Here is a 23,975-nt window from a genome sequence, read left to right on the forward strand (position 1 = left end):
TTTGCTTTTAAAATCACTTTTTTTTTAACTATTGAGGAACATGATTAACAGCTGTAAAATTTGGTTAAATAGAGGTATTATGGTGCGACCGCACAAAGCACAGAAGCTTAGAACGAAAAGCAGATGATGGATTCGATGAAAAAATGGAAGTGAATTATTGAGGCTCCCAATAGAAATAGAAAGAGATGTAATAAAACAAAAGCAATAACCCCATCTCAAAGCCTTTGCCATCGTTATTGCCAAACATGCTTCCCATTGCTAACATTCACTGTCTAATCCCAAGATTCTTGAAATGCACCACCTCTCCCTACTTTCTTCATCAACTTGCCCCCCCCTACTTCTATTTAAACCACTCTCATTCCTCATTCCTCTTCATCATAACATTCATACACTCTTCACTAAAACCTTTGCTCTTTTATAATCATCATCAATTATATTGCATATTCTTGTGTGTTCCAATCAATTCCAATGGCCACCGTTGAGGTACCTTATCAACACTTTAACCTTTTTAACTACTTGATATAATTAGCTTTCTTGATCATATCATACAAGCAGAAGATAGATTATATTTCTCTGTTCCTTCTCTTGTTTCAGCATTATATATTATCTTAATCTTACTTCTTCAGTGTGATCTTATCACATCTTACCATCACTAACCCATAATTGGACTTTGTAGGTTGCAACAGCAAAGGCTGCACTAGTGGAGGACACAACAAGCGAGGCATCATTCAAGGTTGAAAAGGAGCAGCAGCTGGAGAACACCACCTCAACAGAGCAAGTTCTTGAGACCACCACACCACCAGCCCCAGAAGAACCCTCAGTTGAGGTTACTGATGAAACCAAAGAACAAGAAGAAAGCAAGACTGTAGTAGTAGTCAAGGAAGAAGAGCCCCAAGAAGAAGAAGAAGAAAAAGAAAAAGAAGAAGCTGTTGTTGAGGAAGAAACCAAAACCAAAGAAGAAGCCAATGCTGATCCTCCTAAAGAAGAAGCTAAGGATGACAAGGTTGAAGCCAAAACCGAAGCCGAAGATCCAGAAGCTGAGAAGAAGGTGAAAACAGAAGAAGCAGCCTCAGAGGAGCAAGTGAACAAAGAAGGAGAAGCAGGTCCAGCTGAGAAGAGTGAATAGGAAGATGAAGGGGGAACATAATGCGCACTCGTTTCATTTCTGTTTTCTAAAGAGTTTATATATTATGTGTGTCTGTTGCTGCATGCATGCATGTCTGTCTGCCTGTCTTTTTCTTTCCTTTGTTTAGTATTAATAATAAAAGTAGCTAAATGGATATGAGGTCAGGGATGAGAGTGTGTGATCCATTTAAATTCACCAGTGCCAATGGCATTAGCTGCTATATGAGTTTTATGTATTGACTCTGAGGTTTGGTCAAAATAATAATATATTTACTACTTCATTAGCATCTTATTTATGTTATCACCTTATATATTTTACCAGCTGCTTTGCCACATATGAGCAATTTTATCGCCATTTAAAAAATTACAGATAATAATGTGAACAATGAATATGTCGAATGTTTAATTCACTAAGTGTATATATGGTTATCCTAATAAAGTTATTGTCTAAAAAAGTTATTGTCTACCTAGCGAAATTTGACATTAGAAAAATTCGACATTAGAGTTGATTTTACATAATAACTTTTCCTTGTTTAACACGGTTCTGTGTGTGGTATACTGCTTAAGATGTGGTGCACTAGACAGCATTTGAATAAGAACCAGTGGATAAAAAAGTAGTGGCTGAGATTGAGATAAGCATGAATAGAAGCATAGAGGCTTTTAACATTGTGTGGATGAGGTGTGGTTAGAGAGAGAGGTGATGGCAGCTTCAGGTGTATGGAAGGCATCCATGGTAAGAAGTGGGAGAGAAGAAGTGTATGTAGCAGCAATGCCTCTGAGGGCCAAAAAGGGACCACCCCAGCTCCTCATGTCAGCTGCTTACTCTCTCAATTTCTGGAATTTCCACCATTTCATGGTCATCATCAACAACAGAACAGACCCCTGCTCTTTTCAGCTTTTGGTTTATGATTTTCAACCAAAAGACCCTGAAGATCCATATGCGGCACTAGCAGTTCTATCTGGTAGATCAGTGCCAGGTCAGATTCTTACAACTTTATATTTGATTGTGTTAATGTTATCATACAATAGATTGTGATCAGTGTTGAACATAAACTGGCACAATACTCTTAGGAGCTGTCCTGGTGAGGAAGTTGAAAAAATTGCCAAGAAACAAATGTTGGCTGGTTGGATATTCAAAAGAAGATGCTGAAAAAGTAGCAACTGAATTCAACAAAACATGGGAAACAAGTTTGAGAGTTGGTGTTAATGATTGCCGTCACTATACCAACGGTAAGTAGTTCATTTAGATAAGTTAAACATCATTATTTAATCTTATCTTATTTTTTTCTATAAGAAAATATTTGTTGAATTGATTTTATGTAGAGTTGAATAATTAATTTGAAAAGTATATAATATTTTGGTAGGTTTAGTGACGCAACTGACCGGAGAAAAAGATGTGCTAAAACGTTTGAAGAACATCGTCACTTAAACTTGAGCTTGGGTGTACTAATTAGCATGTGCTTTGAACATTGAAAACTCAAAAGTCTGAAAGGAATGAAATTAATATCTTGGGAATGTCACTAATTAAGTTCAGTCATGGTACACTACCTATCTATTTTGGAAAATTAAGGAACTTCAATTAAGTTTCAAAGCCATGACGTATATAATGAGAAGATAACTGCGGAAGAAATTAAGAATATTATATTATTCACTCTGTCCTACATGCGTCACTGCTCTATGCATGGTCTATATTAGAATTTTTACGAAAATAATGATACACCACTAAATAAGTAAATACCAGATTTAGGCTTCTACATCGTGCGAAAATAAAATAATGGATATACAATTTATAAAATATATGAATTAAATTAATATTTAATAATTATAAAATTAAAAAATTTATACTCAAATTAGATTTTATATAAAAATATTAAAATATTCAATTCAATTTATTTATTTAATTTTATATTATTATCTTTATTTTTAGTTTTCTGAGTAGTGACTTTTTTTTTTTAAGATTATAAACATAAAACTATTAGATAAAATATAAATTTAAATATAATATTTCAATAGTTAATATTCAATTTTCTAATTTTATTTTATATGATTCACGATAATATCATGTATTTTCAATACATATTATAACTAAATAATATTAAAAAATAGAAATTATTGAAAAATAATGATATATAAATAATATAATTAATGAATACAATTAGATCAAAAATTAAAAAAAATAAAAAAATTGTAAAAATCTAATATTTAAAAAATTTATCACCTAGTACACATATTTAGCAAACTAAAAAAAAGAATTGTGACCATCAACAAAATTCTACAAATTAAATATTTGTGCAAAACATTAGAATGAACGAAGGAAAAATAATAAGAGACATGAGATTATATGAAAAGAGGAGATAAAGAAGAGGTGTGAAATGAATGTTAATTTATATAGTAAATATAAGAAGGAATGAGTATGAATATAAAAGAATATGATGAGTTATGTTTTATTATTTAATTTATACTTATTAAAGATAAATAAAATTAACGTTAAAACTATATAGTATCTTATATAAAAATAAATAATAAGAGAATATAAAAAATATAAAATAATTTAAAAAAAATAAATACTATAAGAGTGAGAAAAAAATAAAAAAGAATGCTAAGTTAAAATTCTATATAATAGACTAAGAAGAAGTGGTTATAAAAGAAAATGATAAATTATGTTTATACTTATCAAAGAAAAATAATATTAACATTAAAGACATATAATATCTTATTTAAAAATTAAAGAATATAAAAATATAAAAATTATAGAGTAACCTAACAAAATATAAATGTCATGAAAGTGAAAAAAATAAAATAAAATTCTAAATAATAATAATAATAATAATAATAATAATAATAATAATAATAAGATACATGAAAAATAAAAAAAAAATATTAAAAAATAATTTAATTAAAATAAAAAAATAAAAATAATTTAATTAGGTAAGTAGTAAATAAATTGTGCTAATTAATTATATTTAAATTGATATGATATAGTATCAAAAAGTTAGAAGATTGAAAATGTATTATGAAATTATTTTAGACTATGTTTTAATATATTATAAATGGATAAATGGATAAATAGATTCTTTAGTCTCATAGGCGAGCCTGTCAAATTAGTGTCCGTTTACTCTGCAGTCTACGACAAAGAAATTCAAATGTGGGTTAGGTGGTAAAAGACCGATTCAGCTAATTTTTTTCCCATTCATAATTATTCACTACTATTTGAGTATTTGGTTTCTCCGACAGTGTTTGTTTTGAGGTACTGACACAGAGATTGAGAGACTGAGATTCAGTATTATGTTTGTTGGTTCAGAGATTGGTACTAAAATTTCTGTCTCTGTCTCTAAAATTTCAGTATTTCAGTACCTCCAAAAAGTAAGGATAGAAGACTAAAATTTTTAGAGATGGAGACTGAAACCTTAATAACATTTTATACCTAAAATACTCTCATTTCAATTAATTAATTCCAATTTTACTCTTTGTGCAAATTAAATTAGAGTTTCATTCTTGTTTCAATTTTTGTCTCCCATTTTACACTTAACAGAATACTGAAATTTATTTCAATCTCTGTCTCTTAGTCTCTGTCTCTCAATCTCAGTCTTTTCGTCTCTGTTTGCACCACCAGCCACTACTTTCTTTCTTATATTTTACATGTAATATGTCACTTGTAAGAGTAGTCAAAATATTCGAGATGTACTACTCAAGTATTTTAACTTTGAAAAGTAAAAAGACCAACAAATTTTGTGATTTGTAGTTATTAAGTAGTTATTAATAATATTTTTAATGGTATGAGATTTCATCCAACGATATAGAATTATTCTTTTTTTTTGTTAGTTACATATTGACCAAAATTTAATAAAGTTATTGGTCCGTAAACTTTTTTTTTAATTTTTAAGCATCAAACAACATGAAATTAAAACTTTCCCGTTTTATCATGTATTAACAGTAATGCTCTTCATTTTATTATTTTCTTGAGAAAGGTTGTATGGTCAATAAACAGGATGTTTTTATATATGAATAATGCCACTCAATGGGTTTGGAATTTGGCTTCATTCAATGTGTTATAATTTGCGTGATTCCTCTCATAGTTGGAATTGTTCCTCGTAGCCGGCCAGGATCTATCTAACTTGCTCCTAACATTAATTCCTCTCAGTTTGGATTGTTTGTCATAGCCGGCCAGGATCTCTAACTTGCTCCATAACTATTAAGGGAGACAATTTTATTAAAAGATATTACCTATGTTATGCAGGTTCAGTTTTATGTTTTCGAGATTAAAGACTACAAGTTCACAGAGTCAACGAACATAAAAAACCATGTTTCAAAATCTAGTATCTAGGAGCAAAATCATAATTTTTATGCATCAAATTTTTTATTTTGTCAATAAAAAAAGAAATTATGACAAATATCATACAATATTTGCAGAACCATAAACATGCACGTAAATTTAATATAAATGTGATAGAAACGAAACTTTAGTATAAAGTATAAACATTGCTCTAAACAAGTATAAAACAATAACACTTTATAGAATTTCAAAATGTATGAGACATATACAAAAACTTTTACATAACTTCAAAGGACTTGAAACAAAGATAGAAAGAACAAGACAGACTTAGATAAAAGGAAACAAAATCTTATAGAAGGATAAATTGCAATAATGTAAAAAATTGAAAGAAGAGTGGAAATAAATCTATAGAAAACCAACTTAGGATGAAGTGACGAAGTCTATGCATGTGTATATATAAGTGTATTTTTGAGTAAAATTTTCAACCTTTTACTATTCTCCTATTTATAGATGAAATCGATCAACAAATAAAAGCAGCGACATTATTCCACCTTATTTAATTTTTTTCTTTTACCAAAGATAGGAGACTCGAACCAGCAACCTCTTAATTGAGTATAGGAAGACTATATATGCCATTTGAACTATTACTCATTGGCTTCCACCTTATTTAATTTGTTGAGTAACAATTTAGGTACTAAATTAATAACTATATATTTATATATGTTATTTTACATAATTTATATATTTTAATATATATTTTATATGAACAATTAATTAATAATTAATTTTAAATTTTGATTTATTTTTCACTCTCTTTTATATGTTGTTGTCACATATATAACTATAGAAAAAATTTAGAACCAGCAGTTTTATTGAAATCTGATCAGCATTTAACTAGTAAAAGTAAAGTGAATAATCTCATACATTTAGATGAAATTTCACACCATTAAAATCACTAATGATGACTAGTTGATGGTTACAAATCACAAAACTTACTAGTTCCCTATCACTTCTCATATAGCTAAATCCAGCTCATATAGTTGGATCCATTTGTTTTTCGAGTTAAATAATAAACCTTAAGATTTGATTTTAACTCGCTAAAAGATCATCCAAACTGAAGCAACTAAGTTCATCCATCAAGCATAATGATGATACATGCATGGACTAGTAATTTCTTGACCAAAAGTAAAAAGAAACTAGACTACGAGTAGTTGAAAGTCTTAGACACCAAATAAAGACATTTTACTATCTCAGCGCCTATCTAATGAAACAGAAAGTTAAAATATATATATATATATATATATATATATATATATATATATATATATATATATATATATATCGGATTTAGATTCTCTAAATTTTGAATTTCACTTTAGAGAGTAAAGTTTGATCTCTCACCATTTATTTCATAGGTGGGACCAAGAGAAGATATGAGAGAGAAACCATTTAAAGGTGAGAGATCAAACTTTACTCTCTAAAGTGAAATTCAAAATTTAGAGGATCCAAATCCATATATATCGATTATTAAATGTAAAAATGGTAGTAGCGAATTGAAAGATAGCTACTACCCAAACCCAACAACCACACTAAAAAACAAAGTAGTGTTGAAGGGAAATGATCCTAATCCAAAGTATATAAAGGTGGCAAGGCAAACCCCTGTATGCATGCATTTCACACTCACACATACATACATACATACATAATGGGTGCGGCCACAGTAGCAATCCCCGAAGTGGTTCTAGAATCATCGAACGGGCAACGCAGAATCCCAGTGATTGGGCTGGGCACTGCCCCTGAAGCGAGCAGCAAGGTGTCGACCAAAGACGCTGTTGTTGAGGCCATTAAGCAGGGCTACAGGCACTTCGATGCCGCCTCTGCTTACGGCGTTGAGCAGTCCGTCGGAGAAGCCATCCAAGAAGCTCTCCAACTTGGACTCATTTCTTCCCGGGATCAACTCTTCATCACCACCAAAATCTGGGTCACTGACAACCACCCTCACCTCATTCTCCCTGCTCTCCAAAAATCACTCAAGTACGATACTTACTTATTACTTATTACTATTCTATTCTCTCAATTTGGTAGTTATTAATTAGGGAAAGTATGAGGAACCTATTTATATAATGTGTACAATAGAGGTTTAGGAAGTATTAGAGATATAATTATTAGTATTATCTTTTTCCATCAGTTTAAGCTTTTGGAAAGATGTTTATTATCACTAGTACTCGCATGGTTATTCTAGATAGTACGAGAGATGTTATTTTGTAACTTAATAGTCCATTGTACACATTGTACAAATAGTCCATTGTCTTTCTAGCGGGATCCAATTAATTAACATGCATGCAAATGCAGGACACTTCAACTGGACTACTTGGACCTGTATCTGATCCACTGGCCCATATCAGCAAAACCAGGAAAGGTGACATATCCCATTGAGCAGTCGGAGCTGGTGCCATTTGACATGGAGGGTGTCTGGAAATCCATGGAGGAATGCCAGAGACTGGGCCTCACTAAAGCCATTGGAGTCAGCAACTTCTCCATCAAGAAACTCCAGAAGCTTCTCTCCTTTGCAACCATCCCTCCCGCAGTGAACCAGGTGGAAGTCAACCTTGCCTTCCAGCAACACAAGCTGAGGGAATTCTGCAAGTCCAAAGGCATCACCGTAACTGCCTTCTCTCCTCTGAGGAAGGGTTCGAGCAGGGGAACCAACATGGTGATGGACAACGACGTTCTCAAGGAACTGGCTGACGCTCACGCCAAGACTGTTGCTCAGATCTGTCTGCGATGGATCTACGAGCAAGGCTTGACGGTTGTGGCTAAGAGCTATGACAAGGAGAGAATGAAGCAGAACCTGGAGATCTTCGATTGGTGTTTGACGGACGAAGATTACAAGAAAATCAGTGAAATCCATCAAGATAGACTCATCAAGGGACCCACCAAGCCTCTTCTCCATGATCTCTGGGACGAGGAAGACGAGCATCAGTAATTAATAATGCTAATTAATGCTATGCTCTCTCTCTAAATAAACTATCTATCATGGATATGTAATATCTACACCCAAGTTAAATTTCCCGCATTTGTCTTCGTTTTATAGGTCTTTTATTATACATGAGAATGCATGAGTTATTGTACTTACATATAATTCTACTGTACTTGTGTGTTTCTTTTGGCTATATATCCTCCTTGTATTAAAGTCTTATAAAGTTCAACCTTTTATTTTAAACGACCAATTCATAAACAAAAAAGAAAAGAGTTTAAATTGTGTTATGCTTTCAGGTTGTATTTTTGTTTTGAGCTGTGTCTTGTAACTTTCGCCTAACTTTTGGCTAGGTGTGTGACTGGGAAGTGACAACGATTATTGGAAAAAATAACAAATAAAAAAATGTCCATATTGTCTTCAAAACATTTCAACCTTGGATAATTATTACTCATATTTGTTTTCGGTGATCTAAAGAATTAAAGATGCATGAGTTTTAAGGAAAATGATTAGTTGATCATGTTACATAATACAAAAAAATATGATGATATATAAATCTAAGTGATTATAAACATAATATATATAAAAATTCTAAATCCTAATCCTAGGATAAAAAAATAAGGGCCACTTAAATAAATTGTTTCACCCTCAATATTACACAAATACATTATTTCTAAATCTAATACGCAAATACATTGATTCACATATCTATAAACAATCTGTAAACCGTTACTGCCAATAGCAGTTTATATAGATACGTGAATCAATGTATTTGCGTATTAGATTTGGAAACAATATATTTGCATAATATTGAGAGTGAAACAATTTAATTAAATTGCCCGAAAAATAAAGCACTAAAATTTAGGATTTTCAAAATTAATATATATAATAGAAGTATTTTAGTCATTTTCTATAATAGAGTATTGTAGTCATTTTCTATAAAAAATAATATTAATTTAGACCAGTTCAAAATTTGATTCACCATTTTTCGGTCAAATCAATTTGTCTAACCTAATTTTGACAAAAATAACACAATTTAGTCGATTATATATGCTAAATTTTAATTATTAAAAAACATATTTATAAAAAGACGTTTTCAACGTTTTTATCTGAGCGGCTCCCAACTATAAAATGTTTCTCCCAATCAGAAAAAATGGAAATAGGTTTTGTTAGGTAGATAGTAATTTTTGTAAATAATGTAAATAATGAATTCTAAAATTGATTTAATAAAGTAAAAAAATATTTTTTTAAATTATCTCCTGAATTTTAAAATTAAGATAATCATCTGCACACCTAATAAATTTAATATTCAGTCATTGTTAATTGTGTATGAGTAAATTAAATAAAAAAATAACTATTTAATTAAAAATAATAAACATAATCATCTGTATACCTATTAAATTGAATATCTAATATATCTATTATTCACATTATTTAATATTTTTATTATTTACCTATACTTTGCGAATGGTAATATGTGGTTGAATATTAATTAAACTACTTGTAGCTTAATTAATATTTATTAAGACGTTTTAAGAAACCACTAAAAGCTTATCTGCCCACCTGTAAGTTATCGAAATCAAAGAGTTGTTGCTGCCAGAAATATCCAAGGGTAATTTGGGAGTTCTGATTTGTGGTGTGTGTTGAACGTTGATAGTTGAAGTTTCATTGTTTGTTTATGAAAACAATGGCGGAGAACAAACATACAAGATAAAGGCACAAAATTTTATATTTTTATATTTTATTTAATAATAAATTATAATAAATTATAAAAATTTAATTTTTTATTATTTTTTTAATTAAAATTTAAAATAAAAATTATAATTATAAAAAATTAATAAAAATAATAAAAAAATAAATTATATTTTTTGTTAATAATTTTGTATTTTTTTATTAAAATAAATACAACAAAATATATTAATTTAATATATTTAAATATATCATTTTTATTTATATTTCTTTTATCAAACATAATTTTATGTTTTCATATCTTTAATTCTTTATCTTAACGTCTTATCACTATTTCTGTAAACAAATCCTAGAAGACGACAAACACAGCAATGTAGGACATGCTTGACAATCTTGCACTCTCTACTGATCTCAAATCCCCACGTTTCTTGTACCTTTTGTTCATTTGGCGTGATGACTTGTGAATTTTCTTCTTGGAAAATTGGAGAAGACAGAAAATCTAGAGTTAAGAGAAGGAAATAAGATTAACAAATAAAAAGAAAAAAACTTGGTGATTTAATTTTTGTCTCATTGTTTTTTGGTAATTACTTTTTGAGCTATGCTATATGTATACTAAAATCAGTCATCAGTATAAAATATATATTAAAATATAAATATATATTGAAAATAAATTAAATTACACATATATTTATATACAAATATATTAGTGATTAATTTTAATGTACAAATAGTATTTTTGTTTTTGTTTTCATTTGTTTAATAGGTGCACAATTAGAGAAATTTAAGATTTAATATGTAAAAAAGTAACGCATCCACCTTCTTCTCCTATGTGTCGTGCTGCTCCTGTACTTTCTATCATTGACGTTGCTGCGGCACCTTTTTTTTCTCCGAGAAAGAAGGTGATATTGTTTGAAAAAAATAATAAAAAATAAAAAAGTTAAAATTATGATTAAATTTAATTAATTTAAAAATAATTTTTTTAATTTATTATTTAAATTATTCAAAAAAAATTATTCCTTTATACTTTCTCTTAAACTGATTATTTGACTAAGAAAAACGCGATTAAGTCATTTATCTCTTATTTTTAGATTTACTTTTTACTTGTTTTATATACTTATTAGAAATATATCAATTTTTCTTGTATATACCAATAGAATATTTTTTGTGATTTTTTCAAGATCAATTTTATAGTGTCTACAACATTTTTTTATCTAGATTATTTAGGGAAATACTCACATGATGACATCTTCATATGAAGATGATATTGTAAATCCTTAGATGATTAATTAAATATATTTAGTCAAATATATCAACTCATCTAATAGTTCACAATACTATCTTCATGTAAAGATGACATTATAGGAATATCCACCAATTACTTAAATATAAGTATTGGAAAATAGGATCTATATCTTTTCAAAATTAAATTATGTATTATTTATAAACACAGAAGAATAGAATAATATAATTAATTAATGGTAAATGCTACTCTACTTTCTCTAAAATAACATATAAATTATTCTCTCTGATGTATCATATTTTAATGGGTGTTTATTTATTTAAATTTTTAGTAGAATTTGTTGGATGACTAATTTATCTAATAAAATAAAAAATAAAAAATTGATTTCGGGTCATTAAAATTTGTTGAAAATTTAACAAAATAATTGAAAAATAATGTTATATATTACTCTTTTATTTTTCACACAAAATCTCTAATTTCTAACAAAAATTAAATAAAAATTCAGACCTTCATAAAAATAATTGTAAACTAGTTACATTAATTTAAAAAAAAAAAGACATAAAGTATTTTAATTTCTTTCTTTTTTTTTTCATATAATTCAAAACCAAATTGTATAGAATAAATTTTTAAATTTAAAGATCTATTTGACACGATAAACTTTTTAAATTAAAAATTTTTACGGTAATACTAATTTGTGTTTTTATTTTTAATTTGTAATATCAATATTTTAGTTTAGAATTTTATTAATATAAGAAAATTTTTAATTAATATTTTAATAAATATATAATAAATATATTAAAATAAATATCGAATTATAATATAACACATTAAAAAAAATAATTTACATATTATTTTAGAGAGAATAAGTAGCATTCATCTTAATTAATTACGGGGTCCAACTATCAGTAGTAACATGTATGTGTACGTGAATGATGCATTCAATTCGAACATATATAGTTGATGGTAGATGGCTATATGAGTTATCAGCCTCCGAACTTGACTTTGTTGAAAGGTAAAGTATTATTTTATTCTTTAATATGAGATAATTATTATTATTTGATGATGATTTCAAAGGCACAGGAGCTCAACATCGAGATTTCTAAGCAGCAGTAAGGAGGAAGACCCCATTAATGCAACAAGTCATGTAATAATGTGCTGCCATAAAACAAGTCAAAAAGGAATTACCAGTCTACACTACACATTGCAGCACACTAAGAAAATAAAAGGATAGCAAGTAAATATGAGCAGAATATTATTTTGTTTTGATATTTCTAAGAGAAGAACTAAAATCAACTGGAAAAGAATATTTGACCGATAAGGCATGGCAGAAATTAAAATAAGCTAAGGTAATAATGCAAATTTCTTTTAATTTTGTTCCTTTTAATTTCTTTTTTCCCCAGAAATAAGAAAATTAAGTTTATGATAATCTTTTTATTTATGGATTTATAAGTTTCCAGCAAAATAAAATATCTAAAAAATTGTAATAAATTTATATATATATTTTAAAAAATACTAAGTAAGTCTGAAAAATTATAATAGTAAATTTTTATATCGTTATTGAAATAGGATAAAAGACTAAAAATAACTGGAGGATGCTTCATCTTTTTATAAAGACACTTATATGTTATATTATTATTAGACGTATTAATAAATTGATTATTTTTAAATTTTTTAAATCAGCATAAAATCGATTTTTTTATAATAATAACAATAAACCTAATTGTTATTAAATTCAGTCAAATCGATCAATGTACAAAATTCATGGACTATGTTTTTTTTTTTAAATCAGGATATATTTGTCTTTTTATAAAAAAATTTAAACATGATTTCAGTTCAAATCATCGATCGGATCAAATTGAGTCTAATAATTATAATGCAGACAATTAAGTTTATTATTGTTGCTATAATAAACTGATTTTGTTCTAGTTTATTAAAAAATAAATTATTAACTGATTTAATAAAGATGTCCAATAATATCATAACATATGTAAATGTCTTTAAAAAATACAATGAGTTATAACTCAATGGCATAATCTCTTCATACTCAATTAAGAGATTGTGGGTTCGAGTCTCCTATCTTTAAAAAAAATATTTTTAGTGTCTTTATAAAAAAGTGGTCTCCAAAATAATTATAATTTAAAAAAAAAATCTTTCCTCCATATATACTTAAGATAAAACATACATAAAAGCTCAGATGGCCGAATATCCTGCAGCAGTGCCATGTGGAGGTGACGACGAGCCTGCGAAGAACACGTTGGTTGATTATGAGGCAAAATACAAACAGAAAGAAATAACATTCTTGGATAATAATATTAGAATAGAAAATATTGGGTGGACTGGTAATACCCGAGGTAGAGCACAACACAATTCCACCTAACACACCCCCGGTCACTTCACTACACACTTGGACTGCTCCACCCACATACAACAAAATTATTAATGCTATATTTCCTTCCCTCAGATATACATGCATGCATGCATCATGCATTCCACTTCCATCCCATTTATTTCTTTTCACCTATATAAAGGGCTGCAACCTTTAGCTTATTCATTCACTCCTGCCTTATTATTGCACTACTACGTTACACACATACTACTCTAATTAATTTAATTTCTCAAATAATTAAATCAAACTATATATTAGACATGGCTGCAGTTAAGGTTCCAACGGTGGTGCTTCCCAACGCCTCTGGCGAAGTGAGTATGCCGGTGATAGGGATGGGATCAGCACCTGACTTCACATGCAAGAAAGACACTAAGGAGGCCATCGTTGAGGCCGTCAGGCAAGGCTACAGGCACTTCGATACGGCCACCGCCTACGGCTCCGAGCAGGCCCTCGGAGAGGCCTTGAAGGAGGCTATTCAGCTTGGTCTCGTCACCCGCCAAGACCTCTTTGTCACTTCCAAGCTTTGGGTCACTCATAACCTTCCTCACCTTGTTCTCCCTGCTCTCCGTAAATCGCTCGAGTAAGAATTCATATTTTTTATCCCGCTTCCTATTATTAGACAACCACTATAAAAATATGGAATCACTAGACAATATTAAAACACTTTTCAATAATATAATTCTAGATGATATAATTTAAGTTTTTTGCATGAGTAGCCTTTTTTTTTGGAAAAGTACGAAGAGTAAATGGAATATTTGTACAATGTGTACAATGGAGGTTTATAGAGTATTAGAGATATAATTATTAGTGTTACTTTTTTCCATCAGTTGAAGTTTTTGAAATGAATGGTATTATGACATGGTATTATAACTCTAGATCCAAAAGGTCAAGAGTTATTCTAGATAATATGGGGATGTTCATTTTGTAACTCATATAGTCCATTATACACATCGTACTTAACTTTTTTTTTATGTGTTTTTATTTAATAATATAATTTGTATGGATATACAGAACTCTTCAACTGGATTACTTGGACCTGTACCTGATTCACTGGCCGCTAAGCTCTCAGCCAAAGTTTCAATTCCCAATTGATGTGCAAGATCTGCTTCCATTCGATGCGAAGGGCGTCTGGGAATCCATGGTAGAATGCCAGAAACTAGGCCTCACCAGAGCCATCGGAGTCAGCAACTTCTCCGTCAAGAAGCTTCAGAATCTGCTCTCTCTTACCACCATCCCTCCTGCAGTGAACCAGGTGGAGATGAACCTCGCCTGGCAGCAGAACAAACTCAGAGACTTGTGCAAGAAACACGGCATAGTGGTGACCGCATACTCGCCGCTGAGGAAAGGAGCAAGCAGGGGCCCCAACCAAGTTATGGAGAACGATGCACTCAAAGGGATTGCGGATTCTCATGGCAAGTCCATAGCGCAGGTTTCACTCAGATGGCTCTATGAAAATGGTGTCACCGCTGTGCCAAAGAGCTACGACAAGGATAGGATGAAGCAGAACCTCAACATCTTTGACTTTTCTTTGACGGAGGACGATCACTTCAAGATCAGTCAGATCACTCAGAACCGTCTCATCAGTGGACCAACCAAGCCCCAACTCCCTGATCTCTTTGATGATGATATCTAGATCTAAATTATTCAATAAATCGTCTTCGTCTCTGCTTAATTTCCTTGTAATTGAGCTCTGCATTGCTTTTCGCCACTATCCATCATCAAAGTTTTGTTTTTTATCCCTCATGTATTGGCTGTAATATTTGACTGTGGGAAGTTCCCAGGAAATAAGAGAACCGTGATATTATTATTACTATAGACGCATTAATTTTCCATCTAATATATGTACATCTTTTATATTTTGTTATATGATAAAAAACAAAAAAAAAATTACGTAAATATTATTGCTCTCAATTAAGATGGAAAGACCACGACGTTGACGACAAAGTGACAGAACGTGGTTTGAAGAACACTCTACGCCATCCACCTGCCAACCACACAATTCACTTATGGGATGATTACTCAAAGTGTTGACTGGAAAATAAAAAAGAACAAGAAAATAAGAAACCAAGGGAATAATCAACATATTAATGAGTCTATATTCTGTTCAAAGAAAACGACGACTACTGCATACCATTTATAGTTTTTTTTTTTTCAACAGTATTTTCTAATCTTCTGCAGTATCGAGCTTCGTTTAAAGATTTATCGGCTAATGGGTTTCTGCATTTACAAAATGAAATTCAAACTCCTCGACACTTATTTAAATGGATTAATAAGCTAACAACTAGACTAACTCAATTTAGTTTCATACCATTTATATATAGTTGGTAGAAATCTAGAAGAAAATAAAAATTGAGTAAACTTGAGCGTTACTCCCTAATTTAATGCAATGAAAAGATTGTGTGGACCTAAATTGGTTAATTAAGATTTGAGAATCGTTCTTTTCATCCAATGTTCAACTGTTCATGGAGGATAAGTATGCAATGAGCGCGCTTATCAACGAGAAGTAGAGAAATTATAGGTAAACAATAAATAAAAGGTGCTACCGGTCAGTAAATTTTATGAGCTGTAGCAATTAATTAGATATTAATAGTATTTTTAATGATGTGAGATTTCATCTAATAATGGAGAATTATTCATTTTTGTGGCATCACTACTGCTGTCTCATCGCCGTCCTCTCTCCTCCTCTTCCTCCTCCTCCTCCTCTTCTTCCTCTTCTCTCCTTATTCTGGATGTGGATGTTCATTTTACTAGGTATATGGATAGTTATTTTCAGGGTTAAGTACGATTTTGGTCTCTAGAATAGTGGCTGAAAATCTTTTTCGTCTCCGACCTTTTTTTGCCTACAAAACAGTCCCAAAGGTTTAACTTAGTTTTAAAATCGTCCTTTTTACTAAATTTTTAATTTTTATTCTAAAAATACCCTTAACTAAAAAAACAAAAAAAAAAAGGAAAAAACACGGGTTAAGGGAGAAGAGAGAAGGGGGAAGGGTATCAGCTGGAGGGGGTGGAGTTTTGGTTCAGGGGAAAAGAGGGGGAAGGGAAGGGGAAGGGCTACCGCTGCTCCTCGCCGCCGGCACTCCTGCTCCTCGTCGTTTGGTCTTCACCGCTGGATCTCACCGTGAGGGAGGACGCCGTGCGCCGCGAGCCGTTTCTGCTCCTCCTCCTCACCCCGCCGACGTTGTTGCCTCGCCCTCCCCCTTGTCTCGCCGCACGTCCTCCTCGCCTTCACACCTCGTCTCATCGTTTGTTTGAGTAATTATATTTATGGATTTTTTTTTATAATTCAAGATGAATTTGGAAATTTCTGATTATTGTAATTGCATCTGAATTTTGTTCATGAAAGAGGAAGAATTTTAGTTCTGAGTTTTGTTCATTATTCTGAGTATTGACGATGATGATGATGATTTTCTTGTTTTTCTGAGTTCTGAGTTCTGGGTTCTTATTTTTTTGAGTTATGAGTTCTGGGTTCTGAGTTTTGACGATGATGACGATGATTTTCTGAGTTCTGGGTAGGGTGATACAGATGGTGATGGAGTGATAGTGGGTGGGGGTGTTGGTGGTGGGTTCTGAGTTCTGATGGTTCTTCTTATGATTCTATTATCCATTGTTGTTGTTCTTCTTCTTCTTATGTTTCTTCTTATGATTCCATTATTCATTGTTCTTCTGATGATGATGACTATGATGATGATGGTAGTGGTGGTGGTGGGTTCTGGTTCAACTTCAGCTTTTGTTCTGCTTCTAGTTGGTTTTGGGGAAGAAGGGGGAAGGGTATTTTGTCCGAACGACGATTTTAAAATTAAGTTAAATATTGGGGACCATTTTGTAGGCAAAAAATGGTCAGGGACGAAAAAAATTTACAGCCCTTACCTTAGGGACCAAAATCATACTTAACCCTTATTTTCATTAAAAAGTAGATGTTCATTTAATTTGGATTGGATTGGATTTATATAAATACAACTGAATTTAATAGATGTTCATTTTACTAAATATGTGGATAGTTATTTTCATTCTAAACCAACAACTTGATGGAGAAGAAATTCGGCAACGTTTAAGCTAGCTAGTGAGGGAGGGATCGACGACATTATTAAAATTCAGATTTATAATTAATTAAATAAGTATTAACAAATTTTAAAATTTTAAAAATCAACAATTTAAAATTTAAAATTTCGAAATCAACTGCAGCGTTGGATGGTTAAAATTTAAGAAGGTAATATAAAAAGGTTTTTTGTTATTTAATTTGGGTGGGATTTTTTTTCTTTGGTGGGCCAAGAAATCGGCCCATTATTCATGTTGTTGAGATTCTTCATTGTTTATCTAACGGAATTAGAGTAAGTAATACGAAAGAGCATTGTTGTTAAATTCTCGAGTTAACTCGTAAACTCGTATGGGTTTACGAGTTTAGATAGTGGAATCGGGTTAACTCGGACATAAACTCATTTTTGCGTAGACTCGAATGAACTCGTGTAAACTCGGTCAAAGTCGCGAGTTTGAGAGCGAATTTGCTTTGGGTGCCAGTTTTGGCCAAAAATGATGTCATTTGGGCAAAAAAAAAAGAATAACGTTATATGTTATGCTAACACAGTAACACGTAATCCTAAATGACTAAATCCCTAATCATTCTTCTCTCAGTTCTTTCCCTCTCTGTTGTTTAATCACACTTCAATCTTCTTCGCCATTCACCGTAGGTTGCTTGCGTCCCAGAACAGTCGTACGTCGCTCTCTACTCTCTCTCTCAGTGCTCTGCTTCTTACCATAGCTAGGTTTTGCTTCGATGCACGAGGAGCCTCTGCCATCCACCACGCTAGCTTGTTCGTCTCATTGCTACTGTTTATCATGTCCTCCGCAACTATGTAGTTTGTCGCGCTACCATGGTTTGTTCGTGCACTGTATGTTCATTCATCTACCGTTCATACATAACTGTGTTGCGCTGTCGTTGTTGGCCCATGCTTCTTACCTCTATTGTGCTTTGTTGTTGCTCACTATTTTTCACTCTTTTCGTCTGCATCTGACTTCATCTCTGCACTAGACGAGCACAATTGTGCTGCATCTCTACTCGATTTCATGCTGGTTCTTTTTCGGCCATCCCAGGCTCGCAGCTAGCTGTTGTGCTTTTATTCCATTCAAGTATTTTTTTTCCTAAATTTTATTGCTTGTCTTTTATGTAGATTGAAAATTTAGACAGTTAGTAAATTACAGTGCTTTGATTATGGTTCAACTTCAATGTTCATGGTTGTTATTTAGGGATAACATAGAAAATTAACAATTAAGAATAACTTATAGTTGATAACTAAATTAGGGACATAATATTTATTTAGGGAGAACCTTAGTAATTTGATTATTTGATATTCTTAATTTAGGCACCGAATATTTGAGAATGTTGCTTAAAGAAAATGATAAATGAAGATTTTGATGAAGACGATGAAGATATTATTGATGTCATGGAAGATAAAGATATTGGAGGATTTCAATTTAATTTTATTATAAGTTTAGAACTTTTAGTTGTGTGTGTTGTATGTTGTACTAATTGCATAAATATAATTGTAAAGGATTTAAACTTGTACATGTGTTCTAAAATACTTGTTATAATGTATGCTACTACTTTAGTTTATTATGTGCTTTAAATTTGATATTGTTATTTTTAAATGGCCAGATTTAAGTATATATATATATATATATATATTGAAAAAAATTTGTAATAGTACAAGTTTACAAGTTAACTCACGAGTCAAGTCTAGGTTAGTTCCACGAGTTTACTTAGACTCGCGAGTTTGATAACCTTGCCAAAGAGAAAGTATTGATAAATAAGGTAGATGTTAAATAACGTGAACAATAATTAAAAAAAGGTTAAATTAATAATTTAAATTAGATTCTCAATTTATTAAAATAATCAATATTTGAAATTAAATACTCACACCATCGTTCATTCCAACGGTCCTTCTCTCCACTGCTCAACCCAACATACTTCTACCTCTGTCGCTCAGTCCAAAAGTTACAATTTTTTTAAAAATAAAAAAGGTACATTTTTAAAAAAAAAGTTTTTGTATCATAAGTTTGATGAAAAGTGTTTTAATATTGTCTAGTGATTTCATATTTTTATAGGAAAAAAGATAAATAGATCATTGACTTTTTAATTTGTGGACATTTAAGTTCTCAAGAATTTAAAACTTGAATGTCTTTCTTGCATGTGAAGTCAGGTGCTGATCCCATCCCTATCACCGGCATATTCACTTCGCCAGAGGCGTTGGGAAGCACCACCGTTGGAACCTTAACTGCAGCCATGTCTAATATATAGTTTGATTTAATTATTTGAGAAATTAAATTAATTAGAGTAGTATGTATGTAATGTAGTAGTGCAATAATAAGCTAGGAATGAATGAATAAGGTAAAAGTTGCACCCCTTTATATAGGTGAAAAATAAATAAATGGGATGGAAATGGAATGCATGATGCATGCATGCATGTATATATGAGGAAATAGCATTAATTTTGTTGTATGTGGGTGGAGCAGTCCAAGTGTGTAGTGAAGGGGCCGGGGTGTGTTTGGAGGAACTGTGTTGGGCTCTACCTCGGTATCACCAGCCCACTCTATAGAGTATAGGTAAATAATGTAGAGAGGAGTGTTGCAGCGATGCCTAGGTCAGATGGCATTTTTATATGCTTTATGCAACTGCATTCGGGTTCGAATTTCAGTTGAGGTTTCAATCCGTTTGACCAGTCACCAAAAAAAAAAAAAAAAAAATCCGTTTGACCAAAAAAAAAATATAAAAAGAAGTATTAAAATAGTCTTTTGTAACCATCAAATAAAGTTGCTTCGAATTTCAATTGAGGTTCGTTTGACCAAAAAAAAAAGATGCTTCGAATTTCAGTTGAGGTTCGTTTGACCAAAAAAAAAAATTGCAAAAAGGAGTGTTAAAATAGCCTTTTATAACCATCAAATAAAATTACGGATTCTTAAACTTTTTCATAATATAAATATTAAAAAACTAACACAGCATATAAAACAGAAATATAATGATAAACCCTTTAATTTTTCACAGATGGTTACTGTTGCGGTAGGTAACCGGAGATTAATGGGCTGGATGGCGTTGGTTGGCCCAAACGTATGAAGGAGGCGGCTTTCGAGTGGATCTGTTACTCGGTGTTCCTCCGTCCGACTTGTATGTGTGAAAGAATGGGGGGTGGTACCTGTAAAGACACTCCGATGCCTAAGTTAGCAAGAGTGTGAGCAGGTTAGAGAGTATTGGAACTTAGAGATACCTGAATGGTGTCAGTGTATTTATAGTGGTGAACCAATAACCACCGCTGAAGTAGTGCCACCTTTTTAGGTGGATAACCGTTCCCATATCTTAGGGAGGTTAAGATATGGCTCTATGAAATGGTTAGAGAGTTTCTAGGGGCAGTTACTCATTCGAATGAGTGTTATCTGCCAGCTAACCCTCGTATCCGACTTCTTTGGAGCAGGTCGTGTTCAGTACCGACTTCTTGGGATGAAGGCTGGTACTGGGGGAGAGCCAACCCTTTGGGTTGGGCTTCTTTGCTTGGATCCTGGGCCCTATTTATTGGTCTAGGGTATGAACAGTGCCCCTACTCGAGCCCAATTTCTTTTTGAGATTTGGGTTCGAGTATTCTACTCGGGATCGTAGCCAATTTGTAAGGGGACCGACGTGACTTTTCGTGACCTTTTGGTTCTGACAGTTACGTCTAATCAAGCGTCGTGTCCGTTAGGGGTGTGCATAGGGATTCAATAGCCTTGGTAACGGTGCATCTTCATTAATGATTGCCCCTATTTTACCATTATGCCCCTAACGTTCTTATAAATACTTTCCCTCTCTTTCATTGTTTCGTTTCTGCGATCTTTCAAATTTCCCTTGCATTCGTTCGTGCTGCATTCTTGTGCTTTCGAAGGCTTTTGCTTCCAACCCTCATTTCCAGATAAAGGTTAGTTCTTTAATATGCTTTTGTAGATAAATTTGATTTGCAGACTTTGGTTTCGCATCCCCCTTCCTTTAGAGACCGTGTTGGTGATTTTTATTTTCCCCTTGTAGGTTTTGTCACCCCTTTTTTAGAAAAGAAATGGCTTCTGTAGATGCTCTCTCTCACTGGGTCGATGTCACAGTTTTAGGGGAGGAACCCTCAGTCGATTCTGAGTTTATCACCCACCTTCGTACTCGCCACAGAATTTGTTCTTCTGAGGAGGACGAGCCGAAGTATGAGTTAGTAGCCCCGGGTCCAGAAGACCGGGTTTGCTTTGGGAGGGCTAATGAGGCGGCCTCTCATTTTTTCTTTATGTATGAGTGTATGATCACCCGTTTGAGTGTTTTTCTTCCTTTTTCAGACTTTGAGATGTCTGTTTTACGTCATTGCCGAGTCGCTCCTACTCAGCTTCACCCCAACTCTTGGGGTTTTTTGAAAATTTATCAATTTATTAGCCAGGCTTTAGAGTTCCCGATTTCTTTAAAGATTTTTTTCCATCTTTTTCATATGACAAAACCCTTTAGTGGGCTAAACAATAAACAACAGTGGGTATCGTTCCGAGCCATACAAGGTAGGAGGATTTTCACCCTTTTTGACGAATCCGTCCACGACTTCAAAAACTATTTTTTCAAAGTGCAAGTTGTAGAGGGCCACCACCCCTTTTTCCTGGATGACAATTCTTCCCCCCGCTTTCCTTTATACTGGTTGGAGGCCTCCCTTTGTGAAAAATATGGTCTTGACGACCTGGATGAGGTGGAGGCGGCCATTGTGGGGTTCCTCCGAGAAGTTTGGGGGAGGTCTCCCTACTTGGACACAAAAAAGTTTCTCCAGGGGTCTCCAAGTTTTATCCAATCACAAATAGGTAGCTTTCATTTGGTGATCCGACTTGTCTGATTAATTCTTCCGACTTGTCTAATCTATCAATTGTTGCTTTTTTCAGAGATGGCAAAAACAAATGCCCAGGAGTCTTACCAAAGAGTTCAGGAGGCCAAGGCAAGGTCTCGTGCCAGGTCTGGTGGTGCTAGGGCAGTTGTCTCTCCTCCTCCTCCTCCTCGGAACGTCGGGACTCCCTCCCAACCTATTGTGATTTCCTCTTCTGCTTCCTCTCTGCCACCCCCCTCCGTCCGAGCTACTCCTGAACCAGAGAAGAGGAAGCGTAAGACCTTAGAGTCTGGCGCTTCTGGTGAGGCGGACGCTCTTGCGTTCATCCGAAAGAACATTTATCCCCATGCTCGTATGAGCATGGATGATGTTTCTGTTCGGCACTACCTCACTGCTGTGGTTGAGGAGAGTCTTAAAACGGCGGGAGTTTGTGGTAAACTCTTAGATATATTTGAGAAGACTCCTCTCAGCTCTTTAGGGACGACCTCGAGGGTCGAAGAGCTGGAAGGCAGGCTTCGCATATATCAGGAGCACGAGAGGGAGTTGGATGGGGAAGTCGCCAAGCTGAAGGAGGAGAGGGACAGCCTCCGGGAGAAGGAGAAGAAGTTGCAAGCCCAATGCAACATGGAGGTGGATTTGAGGAAGGCAGCGCAAGCCAGCTACAACAGTTTATTTGCTGATCTTGTGTCTGTAAAGAATGACTTGCTGAATGCCCGGAAGGCCTATACCGAGTTGGAAGACTCTATTGCGGATGGTGCTGATGAGGCTTGGAGGGTTTTTAAGGAGCATGTCGGAGTCATTGCTCCTGACTTGGACCTTTCTCCTTTGGACCCTGATAAGATTGTTATTGATGGTGCCATCGTGGATCCTCCTGTCCCCGTGGTGGAGTCTGAGTCTGATTTGAAGACTCGGGGGCAGAGGATCATAGAGTCCCCTCCTCGCTCTAAGGACGCTCCGAGTTCTTCTGCCGCTCCTCCGACTTTCTCTCCAACTCCTGGTCCTGGTGGTGGTGATCCTTCTACTCCTCTTGCAAAGAAGTAATTTGTTGGCTATTGGGGGTCTGGCCTGTGGACCCCCCCTTTTTAAACTCTTTATATTTATTTGTTGATGTTTGAACAATTTTTGGCCTTTTAAGGCCGTAAACAAAACAATTTATGATACCCTTTTTTAATAAGGGTTTAATTTAGCGTTTTAAATAAATGCCCTTTTTGGATAAGGGTTTTGAGTTACCTTATGCGCGCATGCTTTTCTATTCTTTTGATCTTTTCTGGAAAAAAACCTATTCTTTGGGGCTTGCTTGCTTTTCTGAATCTTTTTTATCCTTAAGGCAGCCTTACAACTTTTTCTTAGTTTTTTCCTATCTCTTTTTTGTTATTCCTAGTACTCAATTTTGTTTTATTGAGTTTTTCGTAACTTAGGCTACTTTTGCG

General features: G+C 33.0%; 3 protein-coding genes across 3 annotated transcripts; all 3 read left to right on the forward strand.

Annotated features, from left to right (window-relative positions):
* The first annotated feature begins 260 nt into the window (after positions 1 to 260).
* On the forward strand, positions 261 to 1,417 carry LOC112765124 (uncharacterized). The gene is made up of 2 exons (XM_025810991.3): positions 261 to 483; positions 677 to 1,417. The coding sequence occupies exons 1-2, from the start codon at positions 469 to 471 to the stop codon at positions 1,124 to 1,126; spliced, it is 465 nt and encodes a 154-aa protein (XP_025666776.1). The 5' UTR covers positions 261 to 468; the 3' UTR covers positions 1,127 to 1,417.
* Positions 1,346 to 8,621, forward strand: LOC112765123 (NAD(P)H-dependent 6'-deoxychalcone synthase). The gene is made up of 4 exons (XM_025810989.3): positions 1,346 to 2,102; positions 2,197 to 2,355; positions 7,042 to 7,432; positions 7,751 to 8,621. The coding sequence occupies exons 1-4, from the start codon at positions 1,826 to 1,828 to the stop codon at positions 8,382 to 8,384; spliced, it is 1,461 nt and encodes a 486-aa protein (XP_025666774.1). The 5' UTR covers positions 1,346 to 1,825; the 3' UTR covers positions 8,385 to 8,621.
* Positions 8,622 to 13,790: 5,169 nt separating this feature from the next.
* On the forward strand, positions 13,791 to 15,500 carry LOC112766362 (NAD(P)H-dependent 6'-deoxychalcone synthase). The gene is made up of 2 exons (XM_025812260.2): positions 13,791 to 14,270; positions 14,702 to 15,500. The coding sequence occupies exons 1-2, from the start codon at positions 13,951 to 13,953 to the stop codon at positions 15,321 to 15,323; spliced, it is 942 nt and encodes a 313-aa protein (XP_025668045.1). The 5' UTR covers positions 13,791 to 13,950; the 3' UTR covers positions 15,324 to 15,500.
* The last annotated feature ends 8,475 nt before the right edge of the window (positions 15,501 to 23,975 follow it).

This window comes from Arachis hypogaea, chromosome 17 (genome assembly GCF_003086295.3).
Source record: "Arachis hypogaea cultivar Tifrunner chromosome 17, arahy.Tifrunner.gnm2.J5K5, whole genome shotgun sequence".
Lineage (NCBI taxonomy): Eukaryota > Viridiplantae > Streptophyta > Magnoliopsida > Fabales > Fabaceae > Arachis > Arachis hypogaea.

Excerpts from the sequence above, each read along its gene's own strand:
- LOC112765123 (XM_025810989.3), top strand. The coding sequence starts at position 1,826 with ATGGCAGCTTCAGGTGTATGGAAGGCATCCATGGTAAGAAGTGGGAGA. Across the intron at positions 2,356-7,041 it reads TTGCCGTCACTATACCAACG|GTGGCAAGGCAAACCCCTGT; the intron begins GTAAGTAGTTCA and ends AAGTATATAAAG. Across the intron at positions 7,433-7,750 it reads GCTCTCCAAAAATCACTCAA|GACACTTCAACTGGACTACT; the intron begins GTACGATACTTA and ends ATGCAAATGCAG.
- LOC112766362 (XM_025812260.2), top strand. The coding sequence starts at position 13,951 with ATGGCTGCAGTTAAGGTTCCAACGGTGGTGCTTCCCAACGCCTCTGGC. Across the intron at positions 14,271-14,701 it reads GCTCTCCGTAAATCGCTCGA|AACTCTTCAACTGGATTACT; the intron begins GTAAGAATTCAT and ends ATGGATATACAG.